At 49.2% G+C, this 19308-nt stretch overlaps 1 protein-coding gene across 26 annotated transcripts in view; it reads left to right on the top strand.

Annotated features, from left to right (window-relative positions):
* The window catches only part of EPB41L1 (erythrocyte membrane protein band 4.1 like 1), a 146269-nt gene that overhangs the window by 96437 nt on the left and 30524 nt on the right, over nt 1-19308 (top strand). For 10 of the 26 annotated variants that reach the window (XM_086332037.1, XM_086332036.1, XM_086332052.1 and 7 more), the window contains 9 exons: nt 3023-3098; nt 8332-8550; nt 10730-10817; nt 11348-11500; nt 13463-13560; nt 14024-14199; nt 15484-15632; nt 16503-16538; nt 18949-19131. In XM_086332037.1, coding sequence (XP_086188163.1) covers nt 3023-3098; nt 8332-8550; nt 10730-10817; nt 11348-11500; nt 13463-13560; nt 14024-14199; nt 15484-15632; nt 16503-16538; nt 18949-19131 — 1178 coding nt within the window. The remainder of the gene's footprint in view (nt 1-3022; nt 3099-8331; nt 8551-10729; nt 10818-11347; nt 11501-13462; nt 13561-14023; nt 14200-15483; nt 15633-16502; nt 16539-18948; nt 19132-19308) is intronic. The other 16 variants (XM_086332049.1, XM_086332054.1, XM_086332047.1 and 13 more) reach the window with 5 other exon arrangements.

Below are 19308 nucleotides of genomic sequence, written 5' to 3'. Positions count from 1 at the left end.
AAGCAAGGCATATTGGGAGGGACAAGGAAGCCTTCAAATGGCAGAAGGGAGAGGTAGGTGGCCTCAGCCATGGGGATATCCAGTAGGTGGGGACTTGGAGCCTGGAGGCAGAGATGCCTCCACCAGGGGCTCCGCCCCCTTGGCTGTGCTTGGGCTCCCTGGTCCCCTGGCTGGAAGGCTATAGCCAAGCCTGTTGCCATGACAGCAGGCAGCTGGGTCTAGGGATGCCAGCTGACTATGCAGGAGGGGGCTTGAGAATTCTTCCTGTAGCCTCCTGTCAGTTGGAGACAAAGAGGCAGGCTCGCAGATAGAGCCCTCTCCTCTGGAGCCAGCAGGGTCCCAGGCCTGGCCTTCAGGCTCTCCCCAGGAAATTCAGCCCCGCCGGGAAGCCTGCCCCTCATGCCTGAGGGTCAGAACACATTCCGGTGGCTGAGAGTGTTTGAGATGGACCAGGACTTTGGAAATGCAAAGCTGCTGATAGAATCTTTGGGTCTCAGCTCCCTCCCAGGGCAGGGAGTCAGGTCTCCTCAAGTTATTGCGAAGCAGAGCTGCCTCCTTCAGTCCCTGTTCCTTTCCCCAGTTTCTACTCTTTCATCCCAGTTCTGTCTTCCGGGGCTCCGGGGAACAATTTGTTTATCCCCTACTCTACCCTCCCCATCATGTGGCTTGTGGAATCTTCCCCAACCAGGAATTGAGCCCGGGCCCTCAGCAAGAGGGTGCAGAATCTTAACCACTGGACCACCTGGGAATTCCCTGTCCCCTTTCTTGATTTGTGACAGCCCCAGCCTTCTGAAGCTGGCACCTGAGTTCTGATGTCCTGGCCTTCAGAGTTTGGTATATTTCCTCCTGAATCTCAGTGCCCATCACTCAGGGCACTGGGGGCGATTCCTCTACCTCTCCAGATTCCTGCATCTCCCTAGCAAGTGGGTTAATGATTCCTGCCTCGCTAGGTGGCGATGAAGTTTCTATGATGTGAGTGTGGACAACAGCCAGCACAGAGTAGGTTCTTCACAAAGTAGGAGGCAATCTGGTGTGATGGTTAAAAGGGCAGACATGGATCAGACTGCCTGGATTTGAATCCTGACTCCATCACTACTTCTTGTGTTAGTTAATTGTTCTCTACCTCATCATTTATCAAGTGCGGGTCACCCTTATAATTAGGGTTCTTGTGAGGATTAAATGAGTTATTAGGTGTTTAATACCTAGAACGTGCTTGCACATAGTAACACCCAGTTTGTTTTAGCCATTATTATTATTGTTGTTAATTATTGCCATTATTTTTTCTCTTTCTCTCTTTTTTTTGGCTGCACTGCATCACTTGCAGGAGCTTAGCTTCCTGGGCAGGAATTGAACCCAGTGAAAGCCCAGAATCCTAACCGTAGGCCACCAGGGAACTTTTCCATTATTATTCGGGAGACAGGAATTGTTTCCCCTTGAGGAGTCGGCTGTGATCAGGAACCTAAGCTGTGGGGTCTTGGGATCAGAGGCTAGACTTATTTTCTACCACTGACTGGCTGGGTGATCCTGGGAGGATGACTTAACCTCTCAAAATCTTCATCTATTAAAAGAAAAGTGTACCTCAGGACATTATAAAGATTAAGTTCCAAAAAACACATAGAAAGTTCTTAGCAAGCCAAGCAACCAGCACTTAGTAAGTTTGGGAGACACGACAGCTATGAAGATGGTGATGACCACAGGGACAGGATGGTAGTGAAGGTGTGGTCACCAGCCCTTCCTGGCCATGGCCATGTCCTGGATGGGCCTTGCTTTCTCACTTTGTCAGGGGTCCTTTTTTTAAAAATTCAATTAATTAATTAAAAAAATATTTATTTATTTTGCCATGCCAGGTATTAGTTGTGGCATACAGAATCTTTGATCTTCATTGCTGCGTGAGAACTCTTAGTTACAGCATGTGGGATCTAGTTCCCTAACCAGGGATTGAACCTGGGCCCCCTGCATTGGGAGCATGAAGTCTTAGCCAATGGACCACTGAGAAAGTCCCTGTTGGGGGTTCTTTTAGAACTTGGAGCCCCAAATACTCCATTGGGGCCGTCTGACCATTGTCCTGGACTATGGCCTTTCATCAAGGCCTCCTCCCTTCCCACCCCTGCTTCTTAAGTGGTCATCCCTTTTCTTGGCTCGCAGAGCTTTCCTCTAGCTAAAACCCCAGCCTTTATTTTTCTTTACTTTTTAAATGTGTACCATTGATTTTTCGTAGCTAAATGTGGAGGTTAACATTTATCCCAGTGAAATGTTTTTTGTTACTTTTAGCCCATTATATTTGCCTTTCAGTCTCATTTATAATCCATTTGAGATGGAGTCAACATCAGATAGGACAGAGTTTTGCACTGTCTGTTCTGAGAAACATTAATATGGAAGGAGGCCCGGTGACAAATGGACGCAGCAGGTCAAATGGGCTTTGGAAACTCCTGAATGCATGTCCCCCCTTTAAGAGGTACAAGGCACAGTAGCAGAGTGAGAGCTCCGAGAAACCCAAAGTCAGGAAACCTGTTTAATGTGGTACTTTCTAGATTAGCTATCTTCCCATGAATGTCCTGGGCACAGACTTTGGTGTAGAGGAGAGTGGGCTCTGGAGCCAGGTGGCCAGGGTGGGTCTGAACCTTAGCATTGGCACTTCCGAGCTGGTGACCTTGGACTGGCCATTTTGCTACCTGGGCCTCACCATCCTCATTTACAAAATGGGGGTGACCATAGGACTTGTTTACTGGGCTGTTGTGAGGTTTAATGAAGTGATGTTTGTAAAGTATTTAACAGCATGTCTAGCATGTACCATTGGTTTTCTTTCTACCTTCCTTCCCACTGCTAGTTCACAAGTCTTTTAATCTGGGCCTCAGTCTTCTTGTCTGTCAAGTGGGAATAATGTTCTAGGTTTTCTTATGGGTTTGTCCTAAGATTGCAGTTATGGGAAAACTTTGAAAAATTGCCAATGAGATGGTACATCTGGGCCACCCACTGGGAAGATGGGGCCTCTCTGATCTTTTCTCCCACCTGCTCCTCTTAGGCAGCCCCTGGAATTTTGCCTTCACAGTCAAGTTCTACCCTCCTGACCCTGCCCAGCTGACAGAAGACATCACAAGGTGAGGGCTGGGGAGGGGCGGTGTTGGAGGGGGATGGACACAGGGCCCTGGGAGACACGAGATGGAATATGGGTACACAGTGCGGAGTGCAAACCCAGATGCCCACTGAGGCCATGCAGACAGCATCAACAAGGGAATCCGACTCAGTGCAAGAGAGAGTGATGCAAGCACAGTGGTCTATGCAGTGAATCCTTGACTTCGGAGGGGGAGGTGTCACAGGGTGCAGAGGGGCTCAGTGGGAGTTCAAGAGGACAGAGCCCACCTAAAACGGTCCCTATTCCCCTCGGCAATCACATGGGCATCGGGCCCTATTGTTGGAGGAAAGCTAGATTTGAGAGTAAAAGCCACAATTTTAAAATGCTGGTGACTCATTGAAACTTTCAAAGCATATGGTGTGGGCCATCTCTGGGTAGGATAAGCCAGACACATCTGAAGGCTGATGGGCTGGGTGGACCACCCGGTTTTGACTAGGGGGATAAGGAGGGATTAGAACACAGATGCCTTTGAAAGTGGGAGTTTGGTCCTGTGTGTTACTCTGTGTTTGACTCTGAAGTATGGGAGTCAAATGGGGCGTGTGACATCCCCAGGGAGGCAAGCCCAGGCTGCTGGAGTGAATTTGGATTGTGGATGCAGGCCTTGTGCCTCAGGGCCAGTAGATAAGAAGGCTTGAGGATTAGAAGAGGGTGTGAAGCATCCCTTATGGGGCTCAGCCTGCCTCTGGAACCCAAAACAGGGAGAGCACTTTCTCTTTATCTAAGTGCGTTAGTTGCTTCAGTCATGTCCCACTCTTTGCGACCCCATGGACTGTAGCCTGCCAAGCTCCTCTCCTTGGAATTCTCCAGGCAAGAATACTGGAGTGAGTTGCCATTTCCTCCTCCAACTCTTTATCTAAGCCTCTTCCAAAGAGATAGCCTTACTTCTTGATATCCTGGGGCTGTGTCACGCCTACCACAAATAGGATGTGGTTTGGAGCTACTAAGCCAGTCCCTGTCTCCCACTGGGTCCCTCTCTAATCTCTGCCACTTGCCAAGCAATCAGCCAAGGTCAAGATACTGACTCTGGTCTTGGGAGATAAAACAGATGTTCCTGAAATAGATCAAATCTGAGGCCTTGGCCTCATTAGCCCTGCTCTAATTCCTGAGGTCAGCTTGGGTCCAGGGTGGCAGCAGCAGGGTCTAAACTTCATTCCTGAAGGGGCTGAGAGCTTTAGACCAAGACAACCCCCACCCTTCCTGGTCTTGCCCGCTGGTGCCTCCCCTCTTTGTTCCTGGACATTGGGACACCAGGAAAGAAGTTAGCCCTGCCCAGTATGGATGGCCTCAGGGAATGGGGTTGGTAGTAGCAACTATTTAGGTGTTTATTTCTTGGCCGGCGCACTGTGTGGCGTGCAGAATCTTAGTTCCCCAACCAGGGATCAAACCTGTACCCCCTGCAGTGGAAACCAGAGGGACCACCAACGAAGTCCCTGTGGCAGCTGTTTAGCAAAAAATATTTAAACCCCAAATAAACTGGTCAAAATGACAAAGTGACTGGGATGAAAGACAAGTCTGTGTACTTGGCAATGATTTCTGAATTTGGAGACTTTTGAATGAAATGTTCATAAGCCCACCCTCGGTGCCTGTGATGTTTGAGCTGCTGCTGATTCTGAACCGCAGCCTTGCCTCTGAGCATACACTGAGGCTGCATGTACTTTTTACCAGAGCTCTGACTGCAAGATAATGTCACGGAGCAGTACAAACTACTTAAAAATAAAAGCCACTTAAAAGATACAAGTAATTGAAAAAAAAAAAAAAAATGGTGAGACATGGCAAAGTGGTCAGGGAGGTACTGCAGGCTGAGAATGAACTGGAACATTAAAAAAAATACACAGTAACTTAAAAAGCAATAAAAAAATGTGTTTGAAATCGTTCTAAAAATGGTAAAATCATCCAAGTGTGCATGAAAGTTATAAAAAGTCTTGAAAGTTATAAAAGTGGTTGGAAATGTTTCTTCTGGGCCAATTTGGTTTTTGACAATTTACTTAGAGCTGTAGCCAAATTAAAAAGTTCTGAGACTACATCGGCAAACAGGTTTTTCCGGATGGTGGATTATGGTACAGAAGTGAAAATGAATAAAATCAAGTCGCACGTGCTGACATGGGAAGGGCTCTAAGGCACCCAGCTGAGTGTGAGAAGCAAGTGAGCTGCACAGTCAGATGTTGCATTTGCTAGATTTACCTGCTAAAAACTCCCCATTAATCGAAACCATGTGCATTTTTTTTTTACCATGTGCATTTTTTAAAACTTTATTTTATTGAAGTATAGTTTCTTTACAATGTTGTGTTAATTTTTGCTGTACAGCAAAGTAATTCAGTTATATGCACACACACATATGTATTTTCTTTTACGTGTTCTTTTCCACTACGGTTTATTACAGGCAATAGTTCCCCATGCTATCCAGTAGGACCTTGTTGTCTTTCTATTCCGTGTGTATTAATCATAGTTGGCACCCGCGAATCTGCAGCTCCCACTCTGTTCCTCCGGTACCACCCCTCCCCTTTGGCAACCAAGTCTGTTCTCTGTGTCTGAGTCTCTTTCTGTTTTGCAGATAAGTTCATTTGCGCCATAGTTTAGATTCCACATAGAAGTGTTATCATGTGGTATGTCTTTCTCTTTCTCACTTACTTTACTTAGTACGATACTCTCTAGATCCATCCATGTTGCTGCAAATAGCATTATTTCATTCTTTTTTATGGCTGAGTAGTATTCCACTGTATTTGGTTGGCCAAAAAGTTCCTTTGGGCTTTTCTGAAATGTCCTGTGGTAAAACCCAAATGAACGTTTTGGCCAGCCCAATACACCACATCTTCTTCATCCACTCATCTGTTGGTGGGTATTTAGGTTGTTTCCATGTCTTGGCTACTGTGAGTAGTGCTGCTATGAACATAGGCGTGCATGCGTCTTTTGGAATTATATTTTTTCTGAATATATGCCCTGAAGTGGGATTGCTAGATCATATGGCAACTCTATTTTTAATTTTTAGAGGAAGCACCATACTGTTTTCCATAGTGGCTGCACCAATTCACTTTCCCAACAGCAGTCTAGGAGGGTTCCCTTTTCTTCACACCCTCTCTAGTATTTGTTATTTGTAGACTTTTTAATGATGGTCATTCTGACTAGTGTGAGGTGGTACCTCATTGTAGTTTTGATTTGCATTTCCCTAATATTTAGTGACGATGAGCATCTTTTCATGCGCCTATTGGCCATCTATATGTCTTCTTTGGAGAAATGTCTATTTAGGTCTTCTGCACATGTTTTGATTGGTTTTTTTTTTTTTTTAACTAGGTTATATGAGCTGTTTGTATATTTTGGAGATTAAGCCCCTGTTGGTGGCATCATTTGCAAATATTTTCTCCCAGTCCATAGATTGTCTTTTTGTTTTGTTGATGGTTTCCTTTGCTGTGCAAAAGCTTATAAACTTGATTAGGTCCCATTTGTTTAGTTTTGTTTTTCTATTGCCATGGGAGATTGACCTAGGAAAACATTGGTATGATTTATGTCTGAGAATGTCTTGCCTATGTTCTTTTCTAGGAATTTTACAGTGTCATTTCTTATATTTAAGTCTTTAAGCCATTTTGAGTTTATTTTTGTGTATGTTGTGAGGGCATGTTCCAATTTCATTGATTTGCATGTGGCTCTCCAGCTTTCCCAACACCACTTGCTGAAGAGACTGTCTTTTTCCCATTGTATTTTCTTGCCTCCTTTGTCAAAGATTAATTGACCATATAGGTATGTGGGTTTATTTCTGGGCTCTCTAGTCTGTTCTGTTGATCCATATGTCTTTTTCTGTGCCAATATCATGCTGTTTTGATTACTGTAGCTTTGTGTATTGTCTGAAGTCTGGAGAGGGTTATACCTCCTGCTTTGTTCTTTTTCCTCAGGATTTGGCAATTCTGGATCTTGCAGATTATAGGATTATTTATTCTAGTTCTGTGAAAAATGTCACAGGTAATTTGATAGGAATTGAATTAAATATTTAGATTGGTTTGGCTAGTATGGCCATTTTAACAACGTTCATTCTTCTGATTGTGAGTATGAGATGTCTTTCCATTTCTTTGAATCATCTCTGATTTCTTCTATTAATGTTTTATAGTTTCAACATATAAGCCTTTTACCTCCCTGACCACGTTTATTCTTGTTGGTTTTTTTTTTTTTTTTGGATGCAGATTCTAAAGGGGATTTGGTTTTTTACATTCCTTTTCTGATATTTCATTGTTAAAGTGTAAAGAAATGCAACCAATTTCTGTATGTTAATCTTGTATTTTGCTACCTTGCTGAATTCATTTATCAGTTTTAGTAGTTTTTATGAGGAGTCTTTAGGATTTTCTATATATGGTATCATGTTGTCTGCATATAATGGCAGTTTTATCTTTTCCCTACCAATTTGGATACATTTTATTTCTTTTTCTTATCTGATTGCTGTGGTTAGAACTTCTATTCAATATTATGTTGAATAGAATTGGTGAGGTGGGCATCTGTGCTTGTTCCAGATTTTAGTGGGAAGGCTTTCAGCTTTTCAGCATTGAATATCATATTGGCTGTGGGTTTGTCATAAATAACCTTTACTATGTTGAGATATGTTCCCTCTATACCCACTTTCTTAGGATTTTTTTTATCATGAATGGATGTTGAACTTTATCAAATGCTTTTTCTGAATTTAAGAAGATGATCATGTGAAAATTACATACATTTCTAGACATCCATGAAGGAAAAAGGTCTAAACACCACAGGGATAACAGGAGTAACCTCTGGGGGAGGGGATTAGGACTGAGGATGAATATAAAGAGGAAATTTAGAATTACCTCTAAAGTTTACATTTTTCCCACCATAAGTGTATATTAATTATATAATTCAAAATACATCACATTTTTAAAAAATGGCTAAAGCAGTCCTAATTTAGCTTGAAAATGAGTTCGAAATTGAAAATGTTCCCATAGTAGGAAAAATCCATCAAACTTAGAAATGAACAAAAATGCTTAACATTTCATGAAATGTTACATAACCATCTTCTAAGATACACCCAGAGTATTAACACATGACCTGCCAGTATAACACATGGCATGTCTGGGAATATTCCTCTCTGTGCTGAGCATCGATTAGTTTGGAGCTGATGGATCCATAGGAAGCTGTGGTTGGGGGCGTCTCGGGAGGGAGTGGGCCCCTCCGTGCCCATGCCCGCTCTCCCCTATCTCCAGATACTACCTGTGCCTGCAGCTGCGGGCAGACATCATCACAGGCCGCCTGCCCTGCTCCTTCGTCACGCACGCCCTGCTGGGCTCCTACGCTGTGCAGGCTGAGCTGGGCGACTACGATGCCGAGGAGCACGTGGGCAACTATGTCAGTGAGCTCCGCTTCGCCCCGAACCAGACTCGGGAGCTGGAAGAAAGGATCATGGAGCTGCACAAGACATACAGGTGAGAGGACCTCCACCCAGGCCTCCCCTGGCTCCTCGGCCCGTTGGCCGGAACCTTCCTGGCTAGACCCTAGAGGCTGTGTTGTAAGAACCCCACCTGGTTCTGCCGCTAACGTGAAGTGTGTCTGAGAGCAGATTATCTCATCAGAGGGGAATGATGGCAACTCACTATGTGACCTTAAATGACTTCTGCATGGGTGCGATAATTCCCTGGCCTTGGCCTCTGAGAATCGGTCTCTTGATCGGCCAATTGGAGATGACACAGTAATAACTATTATGTGTCCCTGGGTAAGTGTCCTAATGTCTCCATCTTAGCATAAAAGTCAAGTTTACATTCTAAAGCCAGACAATCAGGTTCACATTTTGGCTCTGCCACTTTCTAACTAGGGCATCTTGGGCTGGTTGTTTCACTTCCCCATGCTTCAGTTTCCTCATCTATTCAGTGGGCACTAATAAAATCTATGTTATAGGGTCCTAGGGGTGCTAAATGGCATGTATTAGAGACTCACTGCGTGTAATTGTTGCTCTGTGATTTGAGGGGTTGAGTCATTGATTGTGCAGTGGAAGACACCTTGTTCCAGGAGTTAGAAGGTAGTTAACTAGTTGGGTGATGGTGGGCTGGCTAATTAACCTATCTGCCCCATTTCCCACCTGTATTTGTAAGGACATAGATTATCAGTGTTTCTCAACTGCTGGTATTAGAGTAGAAGAATTCACTGTGTGAGATGTTTGGTCCCTGGACCCCAGGCTCTAAATGCCCATAAGACCCCCTCAGTCTTTGTAATAATGGAAATGTACCCCCCATTTCCAAATCCCTGCCATGAGGGTGATACCCTCTCCCTGAGGGTTCCATGGAATTAAATGGTCCTTTTAAGCTGGAAGCACTTTGAACTCCAAGTCCAGGCTTATTAGGGGAACCCAGTGTAATAAAGATACGAAAGTGTTAGTCACTCAGTCATGTCTGACTCTTTGCAACCCCATGGACAGCCCGCCAGGCTCCCCTGTCCATGAGATTTTCCGGACAAGGATACGGAGTGGGTTGCCATGCCCTCCTCCAGGGGATCTTTCCCACCCAGGGATCCAACCAGTGTCTTTTATGTCTCCTGTGTTGGCAAGCAGGTTCTTTACCATTAGCACCACCCAGGAAGCCCCTTAGTTGAGACATGTGAGATCTAGTTTCCGACCAGGGATTGAACTCGGGCCCCCTGCCTTGGGAGCATGGAGCCTTAGCCACTGGACCAGCGGGAAGTCCCCAGCACTTCAGCTTTAACAGCTCTTTTGACTTAAAGCAGACTGACCTCTAGTGTCTAGGCATCCATGCAGCAGCTCCCCAGGGTAGACAGAACACAGGAAACTGAGGATATAAGACAGATGGAAGCAAAGTGGTTGGGAATACAAACATGAAGCCACATTGTCTGGATTCAGATTCTGACTTTGATACTTAATAACTGTAGGCCCTTAGGCAAGTTATTCAAGCTGTCTATGCCACAGTTTCCTCATCTATCAAATGAGAATAGTGATATCTTCCTTGTGGGCTTGCTATGAGGATTCACATGAGTTAATACATGTTAAGTTAACATGTTAACAGTAACCAGCACAATAGTACTCAACAGATATTAGCCGTGGCTAACTGCAGAGCATGCAGTTTCCTGGCAGCTAAAGCAAAGAAGGAGCGTGGTGAATTACATAACTCTTCTTTTCAGAAAGGAGAATGTGCACCTGTTCTTCAGGGGAGATTAAATGGTTTCTGATACAAAATTCTGGGAAAAATAGCTGATGTGGGTAATAATTCAGGAGCCCCTGGGTGATTATAATAAGCAATGTCAGTCACACGGGTTTCATTGTCGTGAAGAAACAGTATTTATGGTTCACGCTTAACCCAATGGCAGAATGAGGCAAAACTCTAGACTCCTGGCTGAGCCCTTGAACGCTTCCTGGAGGAAATAGGACTAGCCCTGAGCTTTGGCAGGAGATGAGAGTTCAGTGGGCTGAAGCAGGGGGCTAAGGGCACACCATTCGGCACTGAGAGCAGAGGGGAGGGACCCGGAAGGCCCAGCTGCACTGTGCTCCGGAAGCTTTGCTTCCTGGAATCCCAGGTTCTGATCATAGCCACCTTCAGTTGGCAGGACTCGGGCCCAGGCCTTTCCTATGGCCATCACTGATCACTTTCTTTCCCTTAGGGGCATGACCCCAGGAGAAGCAGAAATCCACTTCCTAGAGAATGCCAAGAAGCTCTCTATGTATGGAGTAGACCTGCACCATGCCAAGGTACTGCTGGGGGCTGGGATTCCCCTGGTCTGGGAGTGCCCCCCGAGGGACTACCAGGGCCTTCCGGAGGGCTTGGTGTGCCAGTCTTCTCATTTCTCATTCCTTGACGCTCCATAACCCTTTACTTCCCCATGACCCTTATGATTTTTCTTATTATTTATGAACCTGTCTGTGCTGCCACCAGATTGAGAGCTTCATGAGGGAAAGACATGGGTCTGAACTCATTTCTGTATCCTGAGCACATAGCATATGACTTAGTATGCCTAGGTACCACTAAATGTTTGCTGGGTGAATGAATGATTGAGTGACTGGTGGAAAATGATCGAACAAGTGAGTGGGTGAATCAATGACAGAGTGAATGAACTGATGGCTCTGTGAGGGATACATCGGGGCGACTCCCCATGGATGCTCAAACCCTGCTCCTGAGGGCTCGTTACAGGCAGAGCCCAGAGAGGGGTTGTGGGGTGGGTGGCAGGCTGTCCTCAGGCTTGGACCCCAGACCTGACCTTGCACGGCCCCTTCTCACACAGGACTCAGAGGGCATTGACATCATGTTAGGAGTCTGTGCCAACGGCCTGCTCATCTACCGGGACCGGCTGAGGATCAACCGCTTTGCCTGGCCCAAAATTCTCAAGATCTCCTACAAGAGGAGTAACTTCTACATCAAGATCCGGCCTGGGGAGGTGAGCCTGCCTAGGGAACCCCTTCTTCCCTGGGATCAACTATGGGACCCTGGCAGCTAGACCTGGGACTTTTCCGACCTGGGATGCATAGATGGAGGTGCTAGGTGAGGAGAGGGCCCTCTTTTGCTAGGGCTCTCTACGTAGACATTGCACTTTCGGTGTGTGCCTGCACGCGCGCGCGCGCACACACACACACACACACACACACGCTGTCTACATAGACATTGCACTTTCGGTGTGTGCCTGCACGTGCGCGCGCACACACACACACACACACACACAGCAGTGTACCTATAAAGACAGCCACATAGAGACTTCCCTGGTGGTCCAGTGGTTAAAACAATGCACTTCAATGCAAGGGCCGTGGGTTCAATCCCTAGTCAAGGAAATAAGATCCCATGTGCCATGTGCGGCAAAAGTTACTAATAAAAAGATAACCACATATACTTAATAAAAAGATAACCACCTAAGTATATTGATCTTACACAGATCAATGAATGTATGCCCATATCTGGGCTTCCCTAGTGGCTCAGTGGTTAAAACCTCACCTGCCAATGCAGGAGATTCGGGTTCAATCCCTGGGTTGGGAAGATCCCCTGGAGAAGGAAATGGCAACCCACTCCAGTATTCTTACCTGGGAAATTCCATGGACAGAGGAGCCTTGTGGGGCTACAGTCCATAGAGGGTCTCAGAGAGTCAGACATAACTGAGCAACTAAGGTAACAGCAGCACCATGTCCATGTTCCCGTGTTTTGCTTACATGGGTACTCGAGTGTGTACACATATGAAGGTACACACACACATGCAAACTTGAATACTTCCACCCTCCACATCCCATGCATCACAAACTCCACTTTGTTCTAACTCTAGAATTAGGGCGAGCCCTTCTGCCTCTGGCCCCCTGTCCACTGCCCTGGCCACCATCTTTCCCCTCCACGCTTCCCCTCTCCTTCCCACTGGTCCCCCAGCCTCCATGGTCATGGTAGGCCTTTTCCCTCACAGCTGCTTAAGAGTCCCTTCCAGCAGATCAGGCCAAACCCACCCCACTCCCACTCTTCACTTGAACCTTTCAAGGGCTCTCTTTGGTGCTTGGACTCAAGTCCTAACTCTTCTGCCCACCTGCCTCTCGCACATATCTCTGCCCTGCCGCCCCATGCCAATGGCACTCCAGCCGCTTGGGGCTTCTATTTTAAGTAAGCAAACTCTCACCTGTCTGAGCCTTTTGCATCGATGTTCCCACTTCCTGAAGTCCTCCGCCCCTCCTTCTCACAGAGCTTTGGCTCCTTTCCCATCCTCCAGCTCTCTGCTCCAAGATCCCCTGTGTAGAAAGTGTTCCCTGATAACCCTTTCTTTCTTTCTATTTATGTATTGATTTGGCTGCACCGGGTCTTAGCTGTGGCACGTGGGATCTTCGTTCTGCATAGCAACATGTGGAATCTTTTAATTACCACATGTGGGATCTAGTTCCCTGACTAGGGATCAAACCCGGGCCCCCTGCATGCGGAACACAGAGTCTTAGCCACTGGACCATCAGGGAGGTCCCTGATCACCCTTTCTAAAGTAGCACCTGACCCCCGGGCCTGCTCAGACATTCTGTCACATCACACATCTCTGTCCATTTCCTTTGTGCCCTTGTCAGTGTCTGAGATGAGCTTGTGTACTCACTTATTATCGATCCCCCTACCCTCCCCCAACCCCTGAGAATCTTCTGTTTGGTCACCATGGTGTCTCTGCTGCTTAGCCCTGGACCTGTCACAGAGTAAGGGCTTAACCCACCTGATTGATTAAATGAGTGAATAAATGAGATATATATATATATATATATATAGTTTATATATATATTTATATAAATAAATAAGCAGGCCAGAGTCACACAGGCCTGAGAAGAGGTGCAGAAAGCCTGGACTGGCGGCGGGAGTGGGCCCAGGCCCTCCTTCTGACCCGCCCTCCCTGGTTTTGCAGTACGAGCAGTTTGAGAGCACGATTGGCTTTAAGCTCCCGAATCACCGGTCAGCCAAGAGACTGTGGAAGGTCTGCATCGAGCACCACACGTTCTTCCGGTGAGCCTGCGCCTGGGCGGGGTGGGTACTGGGGCTGAGTTAGAGGCCGTGTGAGTGGATGTGGATAGTGTCTGTGTCCTGTCCATAGAAGGAGCCAGTAGGGACTCTAGGAAAACCCTCCTCCTCCTCCTCCTCCTCCTCTTTCCCCAAGCCTCTCCCCTTCTGGACCACTTAGAGTTGTAGGAGGAGAAGGGGGCGACAGAGGATGAGACGGTTGGATGGTATCATCAACTCAGTGGACATGACTTTGAACAAACTCTGGAGATGGGGAAGGATAGGGAAGCCTGGTGTGCTGCTTTCCATGGGGTCACAGAGTCAAGACATGACTGAGCAATTGAACAATAAGAGTTGCCGTAGCTGGTGGGACAGCGGGATGGAAGGCCAGCTGTGGTCCAGCCTTGGGTCTGGCATTGCAGGTCTGGTCCTCCCTCCTTACCTCCACCCCTCCATCCCTCCCCTGCAGGCTCGTGTCCCCTGAGCCCCCACCCAAAGGCTTCCTGGTGATGGGCTCCAAGTTCCGGTATAGCGGGAGGACCCAGGCACAGACGCGCCAGGCCAGCGCCCTCATTGACCGGCCCGCGCCCTTTTTTGAACGTTCCTCTAGCAAACGGTACACCATGTCCCGCAGCCTTGATGGAGGTATGCCCCGCACTGGAGGTTGGGGGACAGGGGTGTGTGGAGGGTACATCACACTTGATTTGCACCAGGCCTGGAGGCCCAGGAACACTCCTGCATCAGTGGGTTAGTTCAGCCTCTGGGTTTCCCTCCTGCTGGAATGTGACACTGCCAGCTCTCTGGGCTTCCCACAACTTCCCTGAGCTATGTATGGCCTTTTGGGGTCCCTGGTTCACCGTATGGTTTTCTGGGCCCCCTTCCTAAGAAGCTGAGCTGTTCACAGCTTGTCACCATACTGGAATGGTTTATTGTAACTGCATTGAGGAGCTGGTGATGTCCTACCAGAGGCAGAGTTATTCCCAATCATTTTTTTGGTTCCACTGGGCTCTGGACATCTAAACACAGGGCACTTTCCACTGCCCCCATTTCTGTTGAGTTGATAAGGGCCCTTACTATCAATGAGAATTGCCCGTACTGAGGCCCAGAGAGGTTGTGTAATTTATCCAAGGTCACACAGCCAACAAGAGATGGATTTGTGATTTGAACCCAGGTTCTAAAGCTGTGGAATCGGGAAAGGACCTGGGGCTGGAGGCAGCTCAGTTGCCCTTGTATGAAGCAGACCAGGGTTTCTCAAAATGTAGCCCCAGAACCAGCTGTGAGCTTGTGAACTTGAGGAGTCTTAGACCTTGATCTGATCCTACTAAATCAACACCCCTTAGGGCCCAGGACTGTCCAGGATATACACACAAGTTTTTAGGAGAGATTCAGGAGCCCCATGGGGCTTTGGGAGTTAAGCAGATCTGAGCTCCCCTGCATTGGAAGCACAGAGCCTAAACCAGGGAAGTCCCCCAAAACAATAACATTCGTGAGCCAACACTGATCGAATTAGCTCACTCAGTGCTAGCCACTTCTCTTAGACACATCAGTTTATTTGTTCCTCCTCTCAGTTGTCAGAATTAGCTACTGTTTGTAGATGAAGCAACTGAGGCCCAGAGAGGTTGTGTAATTTACCCAAGGTCACACAGCCAAGAAGAGATGGAGTTGAGATTTGAAGCCAGGCTCTAGTGCTATAGAGTCAGGAAAGGAGCTGGGGCTGGAGGCAACTCAGTCACCATCCACGTGACCTGGGAAAGCCCACTCACTCCTTGGGGCACTGGCTCCTTATCCCCAGGGTGCTGGGGCTGTTTGAGTGTCTGCTCTACTCCAGGCGTGGCTGGGCAGGTGGTGGGCTGGCTCCCAGTCCCTGCGCCTGGGAGATGACTCAGGAGATGACTCACACAGCTGCCCGGCCATCTCTGCCCACTTCAGCAGAGTTCTCTCGCCCAGCCTCCGTCAGTGAGAACCACGATGCAGGACCAGACGGCGACAAGCGGGAGGAGGACGGCGAGTCTGGAGGGCGGCGGTCCGAGGCTGAGGAGGGAGAGATCAAGACCCCCACCAAGATCAAGGAGCTAAAGGTACGAGGCTGGCTTTCTTGTTTCCTCTGACCTGGGGGGTCAAGAGGCTGATCCTGGGTCTAGGCTCAGCCTTGACCTTCAGGTACCCCACGCTGTGGCCAAGCAGCCTGCTGTGCGGTGCACCATGGACAGGGCCTTGCCCTTGGGCCATGCTCCGTACCTGGAATTGCCAGGTGGGGTGGGGCATGCTGCCCACCCTGTACCCTTCCCCTCCTTTGGCCCTGCTGTCCCGGAGGGGCACTCTGCCCCCTGGTGGACTCTGGCCTCCTCTTGCTCACTCCTGATTTGCCCCTTTGCCTCTGATCTGGGTCTGCACAGCCTTCTTCCACCCATGATGGGGTGTCCCTGCAGACCATGGGGTGAGGTTCAAGTGTGACACCTCCTGCTGCCACCCCCGTCTCCCACCAACCTGTGCACACGCTCATGCAGGTCCACATGGCCTCAGACTCACACGCGTTCACTCATAGTTGTATACCACTCTCACCCATAGGGTTATGCACCCAGACGTGCAGACAGCCTGCGTGCGCACACAGGCACGTGCACACATGGGTGTAGTGTGTTTCTATCACGCACCTCGGAAACACAGGCCCCTGAACACACTGCCTGCAAGAAGCGTGACTTTCCAGAACCCCTACGTCCCATCGGCTGAGTGCAGCTGCCCGCTTTGCCTGTGGTCCTCCCACCCCCTTCTTGGCCTTCTTGGGCTCCCTGCTTCCCGCACCTTCTGACGACCTCACTGCCCTGCTGGTGGCCCAGCCAGCAGCCCACAGTGCTCCGGGCTACCTGCTAGACCAGGGCGGTAACGGTTGTCTCTAATCCATTTGCTCTACTGATCCTGCTGGTTCCTTTCCTCCTCCCATGTCCCGCTAGCCGGAGCAGGAAACCACGCCGAGACACAAACAGGAGGTACTGCGAGGGGTGCCTGTCCCCACCTACCCAGCCATTCATCGTTTGTCACCACCGTCCATCCCAGGCTCATATCCCGGCTCATATCTCAGCTTCTTCTCCACTCCCAGCCATCTCTCTCCGTCACCCAAGGCCACCCGCCATCACTCCCTCCCTGTCTTAAGCTCATGGATAGACTCCCTCCCCTCAACAACCAGCCATGCTCCCCTTTCTCCCTATCCCTCCCTCCCCCAGCTTCATGTTCTGCCTCTCTACCCCATGCTTGCTTCCCACTTGCTGATCATCCCCACTGTGTCGCCACCCCGATTCTTGTGATCCATGATTCCATGATTTTATTGAGCTCATCTCCACCCCCATTTCCCTCAACCCCTGTCCCAAACCCTTCCTTAGACTCCCCTTCGTCCACCACTGTCTCGTCATGCCTCTACCTCATCTGTGTCTGCTGCATCCCACCCCAAACTGCTTTTTGTATCTATTGACAGCCGGATGTGGGTGGTGGGGTATGGGGGGTGGAGCCTCAGAGCACATCTGTCTTCTCAGACCCCTGGCGCGCCTCCCACCACCCTGGTGGGACCGCCCCTGCTCCAGCTCCACCAGGACAGCTCCCCGCTCCCCCTCCCCCTCCCCTTCTCTTCTTCCTCCTATTTTTTGATTCTCTCAACTTATTCCTCCTGTGTTAACCACACCTCCTTTCTTTCACATAGTCTCCAACTCTTCCTTTGAAACTTAACTGCCAGAGAAGTGGGTCTATGGGCTGCTGAGGGAAAGATCAGAGGCTGGGGCATCAGAAGGGTCTGGCTTCTGGGTCCTGAGATCTGGGTTTCAGCCCCAGTTCTGCCACTGATTCTTTGAGGGTCTCGGGAAAGTTGTCTCAGGCCCCAGCCCCCTGTCTGCACAACAGGGCATTCAGATTAGGTTTCCCCAGGCCCTTAGCCTTCGGGGATCCACCGCTCCCTCCAGCCTGGGGGAGCACCACATGCCCATAGGGCCAGGGCTGCCGCTTCTGGATGGAAGGTCACCAGCCATGTCTTGGGTTCATGGTGGCCCAAGCCCACCATCCTGTGCACGCTCTCTCAGATTTGATTGCTCAGACAGATGTCGTCCTGGGGCAGCTTTGCTCAGGAAGGGGTACAGGAGGTACAGACAGATGTCTGGAGGGGAAGCAGAGCCTCCGTGGCACTGGTTTCTTTCCTGAAGTGACTTCAGAGTCAGTCCTGGTGGATCCTTGGATGTCAGACATAAGCCCAGGGGAAGCGTCTAGCCTTGTCAAGGGCGAGCTTGCCTCCCAGGCAGTTCCAGAACTGCTGATACGACTTTATCATGAGCTAAGATTGTCTGTTTCTTGTCCTGAATCCTCAAACAGCTTTGCAGATAAGGGTCCATGGGCTTCCAGCCCACCTGCCCTGCCTCCAGAAGTGGGCAGACCACTTCCCGCTTCTCTGCAAAGGCTGGTCCTTGCTTGAACTCAGGGCAGATTACTACCTCATGCTGTACTGGCCAGAGCTCTGACCTGACAGTTTAATAAGGACACACCTCTGACTCCAGCTATACCAGGCTTGGTTCCTGTGCCCAGCCTTGGGACTTACCTCCCTTCTTCCTGGTCTCTAACGGTAGTCTTCCTGAGCACCTCACGGAGCCCCAGTTTCTCCATCTGGCTGTGTCTCACCCTGTCTGCTCTTGAGGAGTGGGTGCCCACAAGGTATCTGGAAGATCCTGGGTGGTCGGGGAAGGTAGTGGCTCACAGCAGAGAACGCTGAACGTCATCTCTCCCCAGTCCCTGACGTGGAAGCAGGATGCTTTTTCCTGGATGTCCCTGGCTTTAGAAGGGCCCTACAGAGCCTGAGCAGTGACACACATTGGGCTAAGAGGGGCCTAGACTGAGAATCCTACTTAAACACAGTGGTCCAAGGCTTGGCCAGAAGTGGGGACCAGGATCCGGGGAATGACCAGAGCAGCCCAGTGAACAGAGTTGGTGAATCCTCACTGTGACTTGGAGTAGTAGCCAGAGGAAAGGCACACGTTATGAAACTAAACGGAACTTTACCCAGACCCGTGGGATTTGAGTCGACCTAGGTGCTCCGAGGCCAGGAGCCAGTCCGGGGAGAAGAAAAGGTGGTACTTGGCCAGACGTCTCCTCTTCTTGATCTTGAGTGCTTTTTGTCCTTCTGTCTGATCTTGAGTGCTCTTTGCTCTTCTGTTTAATCTTGGGTGGTTTGTGCACCTGTTGGGGCTTATCATCCTTGCTCTGCTTGGCTATGGAGTGCTGTGAGGGTAAGGCGGGGCCATGGATGGGACCCACTTTGCTGATGGAGGGCGGTGATGGGGACCATCACCATCTTCACCCACGCCTTGCATCCTTCTCTTGGAGCTGTTCCTCTGACAGCTGACTGTCCTCTCCGTGTACCCCTAGTTCTTAGACAAGCCAGAGGACGTCTTGCTGAAGCACCAGGCCAGCATCAACGAGCTGAAGAGGACCTTGAAGGAACCCAACAGCAAACTGATCCACCGGGATCGAGACTGGGAGCGGGAACGCCGGCTGCCCTCCTCGCCTGCCTCCCCCTCCCCCAAGGGCACTCCTGAGAAAGTCAATGAGGTAGGTCTCACCCTGAGCCCCTCAACTGGGGCCTTGGATAAAGATGGTGGGGAAGGTTGCCATGTCCTGACTTATCACTCCCCTCCACACCCCACTGCTGCATAAGGTGGTGATGGGAATGGCGCAGCGGGTTAAGCCAAGAAAGACAAATTTACGCTGTCTTGGACTCTTGGGCCT

The sequence above is a fragment of the Bos grunniens genome, chromosome 13, assembly GCF_055505025.1.
Source record: "Bos grunniens cultivar Pamir isolate PY7600 chromosome 13, Bosgru_T2T1.0, whole genome shotgun sequence".
Lineage (NCBI taxonomy): Eukaryota > Metazoa > Chordata > Mammalia > Artiodactyla > Bovidae > Bos > Bos grunniens.
This window is presented reverse-complemented; position numbering and strand designations above follow the sequence as displayed.